Source organism: Jaculus jaculus, chromosome 17, assembly GCF_020740685.1.
Source record: "Jaculus jaculus isolate mJacJac1 chromosome 17, mJacJac1.mat.Y.cur, whole genome shotgun sequence".
Lineage (NCBI taxonomy): Eukaryota > Metazoa > Chordata > Mammalia > Rodentia > Dipodidae > Jaculus > Jaculus jaculus.
The window spans coordinates 30,273,789-30,288,363 of NC_059118.1; the positions used below are offsets into that span (position 1 = coordinate 30,273,789).

A 14,575-nucleotide genomic window follows, 5' to 3' on the forward strand; every position below is an offset into this window, starting at 1 on the left:
CCCGGGTCATCATGGCGGCCTTCAGAACCCGTGTGTTGCTGTGGAGGATGCTGTCGGGCTGTCGGCGCTCACAGCGGCTCTGTATCCGAGCCGGAACGCAGCCCCAGCCCGGCGCTCTGCTGCAGACGCTGCCCGGGCCCTTCGAGGCGAGGCCGCCGTGCCGCCAGCTCAGCTCCGAGGCGGGTAAGTGAGCCGCCGGGGGTCCACTGGGGCACCGAACCCTGACGTCGCTGCCGTCCCGCTGCTCTCCGCCCGGGGCGTTCTCGGCCGCGGTCGGCTTCCTTCTGTTCCAGCCGGGCGCGTCTTCGCCACCCTGCATCCATCCATCCAATCATTCATTCATCCTTCCATTCAGCCAGCAGTGTTCGCGTTCCGTTCCTTGTCAAGCACGGTGCTAATCAAAGCTTCCTTGGGGATACAGGAAAAAAGATGGACAAGCCTTCCTCTCGGACGAACTCAGCCCAGTGCGGCTGGACGGTGCAGACACTGGCTGCCTAAGGGAATGCACATGGGAGACCCTCGGACAAGATGGGATATGCAGGGAAAATGACCAAGGCTGAATGACCATGCTAAGGAGAAAGCAAGAACTCCAAGCAGAGAGGACAGAATAATAAGCACAAGTCTATTAAAAAAAAAAAAAGACTTTTTTTTTGAGGGGGCGAACCTATTTTGGAGCTAGGCTTGATGAGGTTTGGTTGTGGGTTTCGGATCTAGATTTAAAAGGGAAAAAATCAAGGCTTTCACGTTTTTGGCTTAAGCATGTAATTCCTCTCTATGGAATACCAAAATGGATATTAATTGTTGGAATAGTTTTTTCCCCCCCCCCAGGGGGGAAGAGGTGATGCAGGAGAAGGTTAGACACACTGAATTTAGGTGGCTTTGGGATTTCAGGTTTATTATACAATCAGCTATAAACCAAGGAACATCAGGGTAAAGTGGTCACTAAAGTTGGGCAAATGGGCAAGATTCTCTGAGAAAGGAGTAGTGCCGAACACCTATTGATCTGCTATGTGTTGGATGCTCAAGGGACCCTGGGGGACAGAGACAAGGCAGGGTCTGGTCTTCAGAGAACATTCATCACCTAGTGCAGGGACACAGTGATGCAATTAGAATGAATGATGCTGGAATCCATTAGTGATTTTAAACATAGGAGTCATTTTAATTTTTAGCAGATTATTCCAGAAAAGAATGCAGGGAGACTAAATCTAAGAGTTGAGGATGGGACTGGAGAGATGGTTTAGCTGTTGAGGCACTTGCCTGCAAAGCCTAGGAACCCAGGTTGGATTCCCCAGGGCCCATGTAAAGCCAGATGCACAAAGTGGCACATGTGTCTGGTGCTTGTTTGCATGGCTGGAGGACTTGGTGTGCCCATTCTCTTTCTCTCTGCCTTTTTGTTCTCCCCCTCCATAAATAAGTAAATAAAATATTTAAAAAGAGTTGAAGATAGCTGTGACTAGGGTAGTGGCAATGGGAAATGAAGAGATTATGGGGTGTGGCTGGCAGTATATTCAGCGTTCCTTTTTGTAAAATGGGGATAATCATATTTTTGGTAGGGTTGTGAAGATTGAATGTGTTGAGTATGTTTTTAGCTTAATTGAGTACTGAGACATAGCAAATGTCTAATAAATGTTAGCAACTATCATTTCTGTTATTTTTATTGCTATTTTTGGCTTTGTGTTGTGAGTGAGGAAGAAATCAGGAATAAATTCTAGATTTCTGTCCTGCATGACCTAGCAGATGGTGCTGTGATGGGGAACTGTAGGAAAAGCTGATATGATATAAGGCAGATTGGTAGGTTGTGATTTGGCAATACTGAAGTGTAGGTGAGATGTCCATTGGGTGGTTGATTGGTAGACGATTTGGGTTGGAGATTGAGTTTTTTTTTTTTTTTTTTTTTTTTTTTTGAGGTAGGGTCTCACTCTAGCTCAGGCTGACCTGGCATTCACTGTGGAGTCTCAGGGTGGCCTTGAACTCCTGGCAGTCCTCCGACCTCTGCCTCCCGAGTGCTGGGATTAAAGGTGTGTGCCGCCACGCCTGGCTGAGATTGAGTTTTTGAGTCTCTGGCATTTGAATGTAATTAAAGCCACAAGAAGCTAGGTGGACATCCAGTGAGACCAAGAGAAGAGAAAAGGAAGTAGTTTAGAATCCTACAGGAATAGTAGGGACAAAGGAACCTGGGAACAAATGGCCTCTTCTTTTGCTTTTCCTAATAGAGAGGGAAAGAGAGGTGAGTCAAAGGAATTTGGAAATTGCATGAGGCAGAGCTGAGTTTAAGTTGGAAGTGTTGTAGGCTCTAGAAACAGATAAGCGCTGGTATGCCCTGTCTTTGTTCCTTAATAGCTAGGTATCTTTGGGTTAGCATCAGTACCTCCATTTATAAAATTGGGATACCAGTACTTGTTTTATGGGTATACTATGGTTGGCTTTAGGAGACAAATCTAAATGCTGAAAATGAGGAGGTAGCTCAGTGGGTAGTGTTTGTCTAGAGTGTACAAGGTTCTGGGCCCGTCTCCAACAGCTATTCTTTTTATAACAACTAAAAATCCAAAGATAAATCTATAAGAGGTAACAATTTTTCATGTTGCTTCCTATATATAGTAGACTGACTTTGGCAAAAAATATATCATAATTATGGTGAATTTTAGTAGATTTTTCCATGCAGGTTGAATGAAAGACTGAATAGCCCCATGGCTTTTATTGTTAGCTTGCACTGTTTAGAAGGCTTGGCTTGTTGTTGCTGTCAGCTTATTTACTAAAATCCATTTTAGCAGAGTCTAGTAGTGCAGAGATAAAGAAACTGACATTTATGGATGAAGAAGTCCAAAGCATCCTCGTCAAGATGACAGGCCTGGACTTGCAGAAGACTTTTACACCAGCTGTACAGAAACTGAAGCCACCAACCTACAAGCTGATGAACCAGGCACAGCTGGAAGAGGTATGTGAACACAGGCATGTTGGTAGAGTATCTTTCTTTAAGGGATTAAACAAGTTGCAGAGGCCCTGTATCTTATAGCTGCCTTTCCATGGACAGCAGGAGAGAGAGAGTATGTGAATCAGGTCTGGATGTCCAGGCCAAAGCTGTTTCCTAACCCAGAGCGCCCAAGCCTCCTGCCTGCTCCAGCTTCCTTCTTTGAGGAACATCTGCTGGGAGCTGCCTTGGGGTTGCAGCTTTGGTGAAATTAAGATATTCTGCGGAATAATGTCCTACTCCAGGCACCAGTGTTCTCTTGGAGCCATGGGTGTTATGTCTTCTGTGAAATATACTTTGATATATGAATATGAGAAGCATCTCCATTCTTCTGACTAAAGAATAATTTTTAGTCATAGCAGAAAATCCAGCCATTCAATGGCCTATTACATGAAGAGTGAAAGCTCTTTTTTCACCCCTCAGAGTAATCATAAAACAGTATAGTTAGTGGTTAAGAGCATGGACTGTGAAGTTGCGTTCAGAGCCCAGTGCTGCAGTTTTCTAGCACTTAACACAGGTGTGCTTGTTTTCCATGAAATGGAGATGTACCAATAGCATCTAGTGTGTGAGATAGGTGTGGAATTGAGTGAGCCCAATACACTCAGTGTATTTGAAAGATCTGGCACTTAGTCCAAATAAATGCAGGCATTACTCTGTTTTAAGTAATTTTATAACCTGGTACTGTTGCATAGCATTTCTATGCTGTTTAGATAGTGGGAAAACTTGTAGCTGCGGTTCACCACACCATAAGCAAAGGCCAGGTCCCCTGGATCCAAGCTTGGCTTTTCAAGGAAACACCTTTAACTGCTTAGTCTTTGCCTCAAGTCCCTAGCTTGACTTTTCACTCACTGATCATGGTTGCAACTCATTTTCTTTGTAGTTGTTACTATTTATTTATTTATTTTCTTTTTCTCTTTTTCCAGATAGGGTCTCACTCCAGCTCAGGCTAACCTGGAATTTATTATGTACTCTCCGGGTGGCCTCAAACGCACAGCAATCCTCCTACCTCTGCCTCCTGAGTGCTGGGATTAAATGCGTGCACCACCATGCCCAGCTAATATTTACAATTTTTTTAAATTAAATTATTGTCGTATATGTATGTGCATACACATGCGAATGTGTGTGTTGACGTGTAAGTGTGGTTGTCTGTATGGGTGGAGGTCAGAGGAAAACTGGGTTGTTAATACTTGCTTTCACCTTGTTTGAGGCAGGGTATTTTGTTCTTACTGCTGTTTACTGCTGATTGCCAGGCTAGTTGGTCTACAGAACTTTAGGCAGTTCTATCTCTGCTTTCCATCTAACTATTGGTATGCTGGGATTCCAGAAACCTACTGTTGGTTCTAGCTTTTATAGAGGAGGTCTAGGGATATGAAAACTCAAGACGTGTACAGCAAGTGCTTTACCCACTGAATCATCTCCCGAGCCCTCCTTAGCATTTATCAGTATTTGTTTTTTATCAGATTATCCTTTTGGACTATGACATTATGACTTTTCTTGAGATTTTATTTTATTAGGCTACCAGACAGGCAGTTGAGGCCGCTAAAGTACGATTAAAAATGCCACCGGTTCTGGAAGAGCGAACACCCATAGATGATGTGCTAGCTGAAGATAAGATTTTGGAAGGAACAGAAACGAATAAATATGTTTTTACTGACATATCATATCATGTACCACACCGGGTAAGTATATGTCAAATTGCAAAATGATTTTTGCTTAAAATACCATGTAGCGATAGATGTTTCTGTGTGATTGCCGAAGTTTTGACATGAGAATGAGTGCTTGTGATTGGAACATAAAATTGTACAGTTCACATCATGATGTTGTCATTTCACTGCAGATGGTAGCCTCAGTTTATTTCAGATTAACAGCAGAGACAGATGTGCTAAGTCAGAACAAGGCATGTGCAGCCAGACAGAAACCCCCAAGCCAGTTGATAAAACTTACAAAGCAGTGAAAGGAAATTCTTGCCTAACTTGCACTGATTTCCTTTCCTGAAAATTTTTAAGAAGATGGAATGTTTTTAGTTCTCTGTGATGCCACAAAATAAACTCCCCAATGGATACTTGCTTTTTGGACTTTTCAGTAAGAACGGTAGATAATTTCAGACATTGCTGATTCTTCCATTGTGGCTTTCATTATCTGAATCAATTCCCTTCTCTTGATTGCCAGTTTAAAAGAACACTGGTATTTACACAATATCAGTTTTGTATTTGAGCCTTGCAAGTAGAGAATAAGTAGAGTAATTTCCAGTTCAGTCCTCCAAATGCATCAGAATAGTATAGAATGCTGAGTTTGGGAGAAGAGTGACCCTATGTTAGTCACTCTTTGATCATATATGACTATGGTTAGAGGACCTGATTTTAGCTGTATATGTGTGTACCAGCCATCTGCATGCCTGAAATAATGACTAAGGATCACAGTATTGCCATTTTGATTAGAATTTTTGTTTTGTGGTATTTACTTTGCCATGCTATGAAGGCTGGTGTGGGGCTATTCTAGTAACTTGAAAGGGGAAAAGAAATGTGAGGTCCTAGTTTTTCAAGTTGCCAAAATCTTTTTGAGAAACAATTATTTTCACATCTGCTAATTTTTTAACCTATTTTCAGTGTTTGATGACAGGTCTTTTTTTCTTTTTCTTTTTCAGTGTTTGTTTACTTTAAGGAGAGAGGAAGAAAGCATGAGAGATAAGAGAATGGGCATGCTAGGGCTTTCTGCCACTACAGATGAGCTCCAGATGTATGCACCATTTTGTGCATCTGGCTTTATGTGGGTAGTGGGGAATTGAACCTAGGACATCAGGCTTTGCAAGAAAGTGCCTTTAACCACGGAGCCATCTCTCCATCCCTTAAAGTTTTAATTATCTTTAGAACTAATGTAGAGATTTGTACACCTGAAAAGTAGAGTCGGTAGCAGCTGGTTAATTTAAGCATTAGTAGATTCAACAATCAGCAGTGGACAAGGTTTTGTGTATGGCTTTACAACCCTGGTTGTTGCAAAGAATTATCCTTATGTCTGCTAGTTCATCAATACCTGTTGTTAATAATCATGGTCATAAACTGCCAGTTGAATGATAGTGGATAGAATTCAGAGGAAGAAGCATTCTTATTGTCTGGAATTTGGCAGTTGGAAGAATAAAGAGACCGCATGCAGGTGGATCTTAGTCCCTATGACATTTATATCTAATGCCAATATGAAAAAATCACAGAAGGGTAGAATTAAGACTATGTTCTGAGGTTTATTCCTTTTATTTTGAAAATATTAAACATAGTTCAGAGGTAACTAGGTGAGACTTTAGGATGGGGAAATGAAGTAATTTGTGAGAGTCTTTTAGAATGTATCTTCTGAAATGGATTTCAATAAATCTCAGATATGTTTTAGTTAAGCCATTTCATGTATTAACTCTGTTAGCACCATTTGGTACTCACTAGATTTATGCTAAGTAGATGCAAAACATTGGTGAATGAAGGACTCTCACATTGCCAAGTCTTTGGGCTTTAAAATTATCGTTGAACGTCAAATACATGAATGTATTTTTGTTTCCTAGTTGCATTTGATATTGTGGATTTCAAATTATTCTTATAATTGACTTACTGAGACACAGGAACTGAACAGAAGTCTTCACAAATCATTTTTGTTTATTTATTTTCTGTTTTAGGAACGTTTTATTGTTGTCAGAGAACCAAATGGCACACTTCGTAAAGCCTCTTGGGAAGAACGTGATCGGGTGATACAAATATATTTTCCAAAGAAAGGTCGTAGAGTTTTGACACCAGTAATTTTCAAGGAAGAAAACCTTAAGGTAAGAAAAATTCTGTTTTATCAAGACTCAATAGTAATGATTTGTTTGGTGAACCAGTTGGCTCCAGTTTTGCTTGGCATTTTGTCTTGGTAAATACAAATTCTAGTGGTAATGTAACTAGGGCTTTTATAGTTGACTTAGTTGGGATTGAATTCAGGTATAACAATTACAAAGCCCATGTTGTTTCTTTTTGCCTCTTGATGGGCACATAGGTGGCCTGTGTGTTGATGGACAGGCCTTTCATGGTGTCAGGACAGGTGGTAAACTTTATGTTCTCATCTGATTCCAATTTTGCTGTGTGGTTTTAGACCATGTATAGCAAGGATCGACATGTTGATGTCCTCAATCTTTGTGTTGCCCAGTTTGAGCCAGATTCTGCTGATTATATCAAGGTAAGTATATTTTACAGTTTCTAAAGTATGATTTAAATATTAATATGCCCAAGGTGGTTGTTTTTTTTTTTTTTTTGGCTTTTTGGAGGTAGGGTTTTACTCTAGTCCAGGCTGACCTGGAATTCACTATGTGGTATCATGTGGCCTCAAACTCTTGGTGATCCATCTACCTCTGCTTCCTGAGTGCTGGGATTAAAGGCATGTGCCACCATACTCAGCTGTGCCCAGGTATTTTTAACATAATACGATGAGTTTGGTTATGAGAGTTCATGTGGAGAAAGAAAGGAAAAACCTGATACATATTCCATCAGTACAACTACCATACAGAACGGAAGGAGCGTGAAGTCCCTTGCTGAGTGTGAACTGCTACTCACTGATAGGGTAGGACACATGATGACAAAGACTTTAAAACATTTACCATATGGAAAACATTATTTACTAAAATCTTGTCTAAGCTCAGTGTGTGTCTTACAGATTAATAAGTAGATTTTCATCAATACTTTTTTTTTTTTTTTTTTTTTGGTTTTTCGAGGTAGGGTCTCGCTCTAGCCCAGGCTGATCTGAAATTCACTGCAAAGTCTCAGGGTGGCCTCGAACTCCTGGCGATCCTCTTACTTCTGCCTCCCGAGTGCTGGGATTACAGGTGTGTGCCACCACGCCTGGTTTATCAATACCTTTTTTATGTGTAGTATAGGTGCCATGCCTAGGATAGACAATGTTGTGTCAAAGCTTGCAGTCCAGCAATGATGAGCAGTAGGCAGAAAATAACGAAGTATGCTTGAGGCATGACCACGCATCTAGTTTGCTTGTACATACAGTGTATACATTGTAAGGGAATAATTCAAGATAGCAACAGAAAGGTGATTGGGACTCCATCGCAGGTAATTGCAGTGCTTAGATGAGGCTTTAAAAGCCATCTGAACAAAGAATTGCCCTCACCAATATTCATTTAGGAAGGTCAGTCTGATAGAATGTCACTAAGATGGAATGGGTGAGCTAATGGGATGGGTAGTTAGTTTGATGGGATAAGGGTTTGAAAGAATTTAAAAAAATGATTCGTTTTATACCTGATCAAGGAATGGTAGGATCTCATCTAGTGGTCTGTATATATGGAATTGGTGTTTGTGTCAGACTGGGCAGCACTGAGTGCTGTTAATTGCTCGGGTCAAATACTTGTAGTGGGAAAGGCCCAGATTAGTTGTCATCTCAACAGATTTCTTCCTTGAAAGAACCCTCCTGCCCACCAATGACAGGAGGCAGCTGCAGGCTGACCTGGTTTCATTCAGGCATTGCTGAGAGGCATTCCTGCTCAACACTAAGCATGTAATGTGGCTCACTTGTTTTCTGTGTATCTTGTACGGATAGCTTCATCACCAGACCTATGAAGATATAGACAGACATGGGAAGTACGACCTCTTACGCTCAACAAGACACTTTGGTGGAATGGCTTGGTATTTTGTAAATAATAAGAAGATTGATGGCTTGCTTGTTGACCAGATTCAGAGAGATTTGTAAGTATGATCTGATTAAACTCATCTTCCTTACTGCCCCAACAATAAAGTCTGTATATGCTGTGGTATTTTCCTGATGACAATAGTGTACCATCTAGTGACTGGAAGATTTTTTAAAATTTTTTATTTATGAGAGAGGGGGGTTGGAGGAGAGAATGGCTGTACCAGGGCCTCTATCCACTGCAAACGAACTCCAGACACATCTGGCTTACGTCGGTCCTGGGTTCTTTGGCTTTGCATATCTCCAGCCCATGACTTTCCAGTTTTTACTTATCTCCATTTGTCTGGAATCTTGTTTCGGCATAACCTAGGTTTTGCTAGATTCCTGGACAGAGTACTAGTTTTGGACTTTCAGCAGGTCATAAGTGTTAATTATCCACTGCTAACCAGCACTCCTGGGTGTCCGTGAACTTTGCAGAAATTCTCAGAGGTGTCCATGGGAAATGTAAAATAAGTTCTTGCAGACACTTGTTTGCTGGCAGAGCTCTTTGTAGGGCTGTCAAGTAATTGTCTTTAACTTATGAAAATAACTTGCTTTTGATAGCCCTGGCTTTGGAAGACTTCTAAGGCATCAGAAGAGTTGCCAAAATAGTATGAGATAAAGAATGTCTGTTGTATTTTTAACATCAGGCTGGTGTGCTTTCAAGTAAAATCATGTAAACATACTTCATCTTGTGTGTTGCTGGAATTGCATGTCTTTTAAAGTGAGTTTAAAAATTTTAAACTGAATTGAGCAAGACTATTGATGCTGTTTTTTTTTTTTTTTTTTTCCCCCAGATGATTGTTAGCATCTTGTAGCAAACAGTATTTAAGTATAGTTTTTCTTAAAGTAAGATGCTTGGAATGAGGAGCTTCCACATGTATAGTCTTAAGAAATATTGCCCACATTTGGAAACAACAGATTTCTTACATGAACAGCAACTCCAATACTGATGACTTCCAGGCCAGGTCACTTCACCTGTGTAGTGTAATTCAGTTCAGAAGCAGAAGTCATCCTTTTCCCATAAGCAGTGGGCCTGTGTTGATGGTAACAATTTAGTGACATGCTTCTGAACTTATTAAAACAATGCTTTGTGAAGTAGTAGAGCAAAGTGGTAATGCTCAAGCATGAAAATGAAAGCTCTGCACTGAGGAGCAGTAATGTGTGGCACTGTAGTCTTATGTCACATACCTCTGACGTGGTTCATTCATACTGGGAGGTTAAGTACTTCCATAACTCCTCTTGCAGTTCTGGACAGTGAACTGACTGCAGATTTCAGGCTGGGCAGTAGTGGGTGCACACCTTACTAGAGACCAAGGGACTAGACCAGCATTAGGATTCTGCATGAATTTACGTCACACTCAATTCCCACCGTTGGTTTTGCAGAGATCCTTTTAAGACATTTTGAAAATAGGGGATAGATATATAGCACAGTTGCTAGAGAGCTTGCCTAGATCTGAGTTCAATCCCCAGCACCACATAAACCAGCCATGGAGGTGCATGCTTATAATCTCAGCATTCTGAAAGTGGATGTAGGATCAGAAGTTCACGGTCATCTTGAGCTGCATAGCAAGTTTGAGGCCATCCTTGCCTACAGGAGAACTTATCTCAAAAAAAGAAACAACAACAAAGATGCTTTGAAAATAGCAATTTTCTTTTAATCTTAAATGTAGAGTGGATGTTAAGCTGTCCTTAAGTTGTGAAGTGAAACACAGGCATTACATTTTCACATGAACCTAGTGAAAATTCTGTTACGTAGACACCCACAGAGCTTCATGCCTAAGCCTTAAAAGGAGTTATTTTATCTTTTCCTTGGGGAGACATTTTGATGCCACTACCTCCAGTGAGCTTTGTTCAGTTTTACCAAACAAAATAGACTTGTAAGGACCATTTTGAAATTTTGCCCCCAAGGGCTTTTCTATGAGCAGTGTTGGTCTGTTTTCTCAAGATACGGCCTTTACAGTGGATGGGCCTTTAAGATAGGATAAGCTCAGAACATTTCTTTAAGGTCCCTGTGTCTTGAGGAATTTTGAACTCCTTTTTACTACCACCTGTCAATGATCTCTCTCCTTTTAGATAGTTGGCAAGTGGGGGTAATCAGAGGTAATGCTGAGGGATAGCACTGAGCTAGGGGTCCTTGTCCCTGTAGCTCTTAACTACAAGCCAGTATCTCACTAAATAAGTGTATATAGCAGAGCTCCAAAAATGTGAACATTTTGGATTTGTATGTCTCTCGGTCCCCAGCTTCAAGGTGGCAAATGTTTGGAAGGCACACTGACTGTGTGAGAAGATAGTGACTGGCTTGGGGACAGCTAGTGAGACTATTATTTTTTGAAGTTTAGAAAGATTTTATTATAGAGAATCATAGAGAAGGGGGGAAAAGGCAAAGCTCCTGTAAAACAAAAGGGTCCCAAGTATGTAATCCCAACATTTTTAATATTGAAAGAAATTGTTAAATTTTCAAAAAGGTAGATAAACCAGTCTTTCTGTCCTCTGAATTAGCAAATCACCTACCATTAAGAATGTTGTTTCTGGGGCTGGAGAGATGACTTAAGGTGTTTGTTTGTGAAGCCTAAGGACCAGGTTTGATTCCCCATTACCCACATAAACCAGATGCACAAGGTGGCACATGCATCTGGAGTTCCTTTGCAGTGGTTGGAGGCCCTGGCATGCCCATTCTCTCTCTCTGCTTCTTTCTCTCTCATACAAATAAATGAATAAAAATATTTTAAGAAGAGAATGTTATTTCTATGGCAGGTGATGTTCCATTTCCAAAAAGGACATAGCCATATTGCTAATATTGTAAGGTGGGCCCTCTGCTTTCCCTCACAGCTGGTGTGAGGAAGTCACTTTTCCTGAAAATACTTTTGGAACTATAGAACATTCCTCCTTCCCACCAGAGAAAAGTGTGAAATGTAATTTAGTGTGAAGTTGGCCCAATGTGTCTACAGGGCTGTGAAACCAGTGAAGGAAGCCCCTTCATAATATTGAGCCTTTTCACCCTCAGGATTGAAGATGCTACCAGCTTGGTCCAGCTGTATCACATGCTCCATCCCAACGGCCAGTCAGCTAGGGAGGCCAAAGAGCAGGCTGCTGAGGGAGCAAATTTGATTAAGGTAAAGGGTCTTCTTTTTCTTCAGTTTTGTGGTAACGACTGAGTTGGTAAAAATTCGGAAATGGTACCATTTGTTAATTACTTAATAGTAACTAAACAGATTTGTGAATACAATTTTGGTCTTGAAAATGTCAGTGTAATTATAGCCTCGACTGTTCTTCTGTCTGGACCATGGGAACAGATTGGTGGGGGTGGAGTGCAATACAGTGTGCAGGTGGTGGGCATGTTGGCAGAGAGGTTTAGGCAGTGGCCACAGCAGGTTATTTGGAAAGAGCCAAGCTTCATTGGAGAGGGTTAGGTTACCAGGACAAGTGGAGAACAAGAACATGTACCCAAGAAAAGCTTCCTGTCCTTCACTGTGGGATATTCATGCCAGGGGGAAACAGGCAGATGTCAGGAAAGGGAGGGGGTGGCTTTCTGATACCACCAAGCTTTGGTCACATTATTTTGGTCTTGCATACCACTCTGACCCATGGGTTCATATACCTGTAATCCTCCCTGCAAATGCTAAGTTGAAGTAACATTTCCTGGTGGGAAGGTCATTGTGTATTTCAGTGTCTTCTAATGTTCAGAATAGGCATGGCTTGTGGACTGGCTTCCGTTCCAGTATTATATTTTGCATACTGCAAAGCAGTTAGGCTCACTATGGATAAAAATTACAAGTGCTACCACCCTAAGAGGAACAGAGAGAGAAACTATAGTATATACCCCAATATTCTGTGATAAGGAATAATAATAATTAAAAGAACAAAACAACCAACTTTCAGAGACACTTGTTAGAAGTGTTTGCTGGAACTCATTGTCTAGACTTCTCTGAAGCCATTTTGATCTAGCAGGTGGTACAATGTCAGGACCTTAATCTTTTCTCAAAGTAGACTGAATGAGATGACAGCTATTCTGGAGTTTAGAATTCTTACGGCTTAAAATATGTTGGATGGTGTTTTCCTGGCTCCATCCCCAATCTATTGCATAACATTCAGGAAAAGTTATTGTGAAATTTGAAAGTCCTTAATTGGGACTCTAATTTCCTGCTACAGAAATGTTAATGATGTCTTAACTGACCTTGTAAATGGTATATCCTATTGCTTTAAAACTTTTGTTTTTAATTTAAACAGGTCTTTGCAAAAACTGAAGCCCAGAGAGGAGCATATATAGAACTAACACTGCAGACGTATCAAGACTCATTCGCTAGACATTCTGCAGCTTCCTGAAATCATTAAAAACATTTCATTTTACTAAATGCTATTCCCTTTCGTTTTGTTAATGTCAAGCTGAAGCTTTAAAAATGTCACAATTAAGAGGGACTGATTTGTAGTTTCCTATAATTTTTTTTACTTTTTAAGGTCTAGGTAATACCTTTAACAAAAATATGAAGAACAACTTGCTACCCTACTCAGTTTCTAAATTTCAAGAGCACAGATTATAATATTTGAGTGCCTGAGTAAATGATTTTTTCTATTTACAGTTGAGGATAGTTAAAAACAAAACCAAACAAACTCACAAAAAAAAACCCTGGCATACTCTTACATGGCACCTAATAAGCCAATAGGTATTGTATATGGAGTCCAGTTGACTGAGGTCTGAGGACCAGGAGTTTCAGGCCCTGGTGCTGGAATGGGCAGCTACTAGGTAAAGACTAGGAGGAAGGGTAAAGCTCCTTGCCAGCCATTATACCTAGATTAAGGACAATGATGACAGATCAGAAAAGAGGCTTAGATAATTATAGTGTTAACATGCACCTTTAAGAAAAATGTGATATTTGGAAAATGCACATGAGGCTGTTCCTTAAGTGAGGTGTTTTGGCTCAGCCTTATAATTAGAAATGTATTTTCATTATTCAGAAAGGAAACTCAATATATTTTTAAATTACTTCAAAGGAATTTATGAGATATGGTTTAGTAACAGTATGGAAAAAAAAAAACCAAAGCCCATATCTTTCAGTTAACAAGGGAAACATAATTTAAATGCTGCCCAGAAATTCCCCTTAAGATAAGGAGGCTATTTTGTTTCCCTTGGTCCACAGAGTTCATATACAAAATTGAAGGAGTTTCTCAGGTCCAAGCACTGTGGTCAGGGTGGCAATCAACACCCCTACATAAAGATGATCTGTTTACTTGAGTAAACCTGTGTTCAGTCATCCAGAATGTCTTCATCCAGATTGATGTCTGTTGTGTCAATATCTTCTAGCTCCAGATTATCCAAATCCACTTCTAGTTCAAGTAAGCTCTGTGGAGGAAAGGAAGAGGGTGATGCTACACAATGCCATGTTAAGCAAAATCACGTGGTTCATGTTCCAAAGCCAGGACTAAAATTTCTTTAGTAGTCACAAGAACATCTTCCCACTTCAAAGCGCCCCCTCCCCCCATGCTGGAAATCTGATACCAATGCCACCTCCTAAACCTCCTGAGGTCTGTACTGGTTGAAACATTCATGGCATAGGAGGGAATGTCTGACTCACCTTTTCTTCTTTGTGGGCCATTGAGGAGGCCATGATAACTGGAGTAGGAGAAGCAGATTTCTCATCAAGTTCCTGAAGGCCAAGTAGAAATATATATAAAGACAAAGGACCCTCAAAGAGATGGCTTACATTTCCCCCCAAGGAGGAGGGCCAGGTTCGGCGGTGGCAGGTAGTAGTCACACTATCACATGCAGTTCCCCACTGACCTGCTGCACTGTGGCTCTCGAGGGCTGAAAGCCTTTTGCTTCTTCCATAACATTCCTCTCTTCATTTGGCTGTTGAAAATAAAGCAAAGAGAAAATGAAATTTTCTGAAATCATAAGCGATCTAGACACTTGGCCCAAGTCCCAGA

The 14,575-nt window shown here is 40.8% G+C and overlaps 2 protein-coding genes across 3 annotated transcripts in view; one reads left to right on the top strand and one right to left on the bottom strand.

The window, feature by feature from the left end:
• Positions 1 to 13,005, top strand: Mrps22 (mitochondrial ribosomal protein S22). 2 transcript variants are annotated; one of them, XM_045137012.1, is made up of 8 exons: positions 1 to 183; positions 2,769 to 2,935; positions 4,483 to 4,647; positions 6,624 to 6,767; positions 7,076 to 7,159; positions 8,525 to 8,670; positions 11,658 to 11,766; positions 12,881 to 13,005. In XM_045137012.1, exons 1-8 carry the CDS (start codon positions 12 to 14, stop codon positions 12,974 to 12,976), a joined length of 1,083 nt encoding a protein of 360 aa, XP_044992947.1. In that variant the 5' UTR covers positions 1 to 11; the 3' UTR covers positions 12,977 to 13,005. The 2 variants fall into 2 exon arrangements, with proteins under 2 accessions (XP_044992947.1, XP_004663662.2); XM_004663605.2 differs by having other exon boundaries at positions 2,772 to 2,935.
• A 616-nt stretch (positions 13,006 to 13,621) lies between these two features.
• The window catches only part of Copb2 (COPI coat complex subunit beta 2), a 30,967-nt gene continuing 30,013 nt past the window's right edge, over positions 13,622 to 14,575 (bottom strand). The window contains exons 20-22 of the mRNA XM_004663606.2: positions 14,430 to 14,498; positions 14,224 to 14,295; positions 13,622 to 13,991 (exon numbers count right to left, since the gene is read on the bottom strand). Coding sequence (XP_004663663.2) covers positions 13,896 to 13,991; positions 14,224 to 14,295; positions 14,430 to 14,498 — 237 coding nt within the window. The 3' untranslated portion in view covers positions 13,622 to 13,895. The remainder of the gene's footprint in view (positions 13,992 to 14,223; positions 14,296 to 14,429; positions 14,499 to 14,575) is intronic.

Coding starts and splice junctions, on each gene's coding strand:
- Mrps22 (XM_045137012.1), top strand. CDS start 12: ATGGCGGCCTTCAGAACCCGTGTGTTGCTGTGGAGGATGCTGTCGGGC. Junction 2,936..4,482: donor ACCAGGCACAGCTGGAAGAG/GTATGTGAACAC, acceptor TTATTTTATTAG/GCTACCAGACAGGCAGTTGA. Junction 11,767..12,880: donor AGGGAGCAAATTTGATTAAG/GTAAAGGGTCTT, acceptor TAATTTAAACAG/GTCTTTGCAAAAACTGAAGC.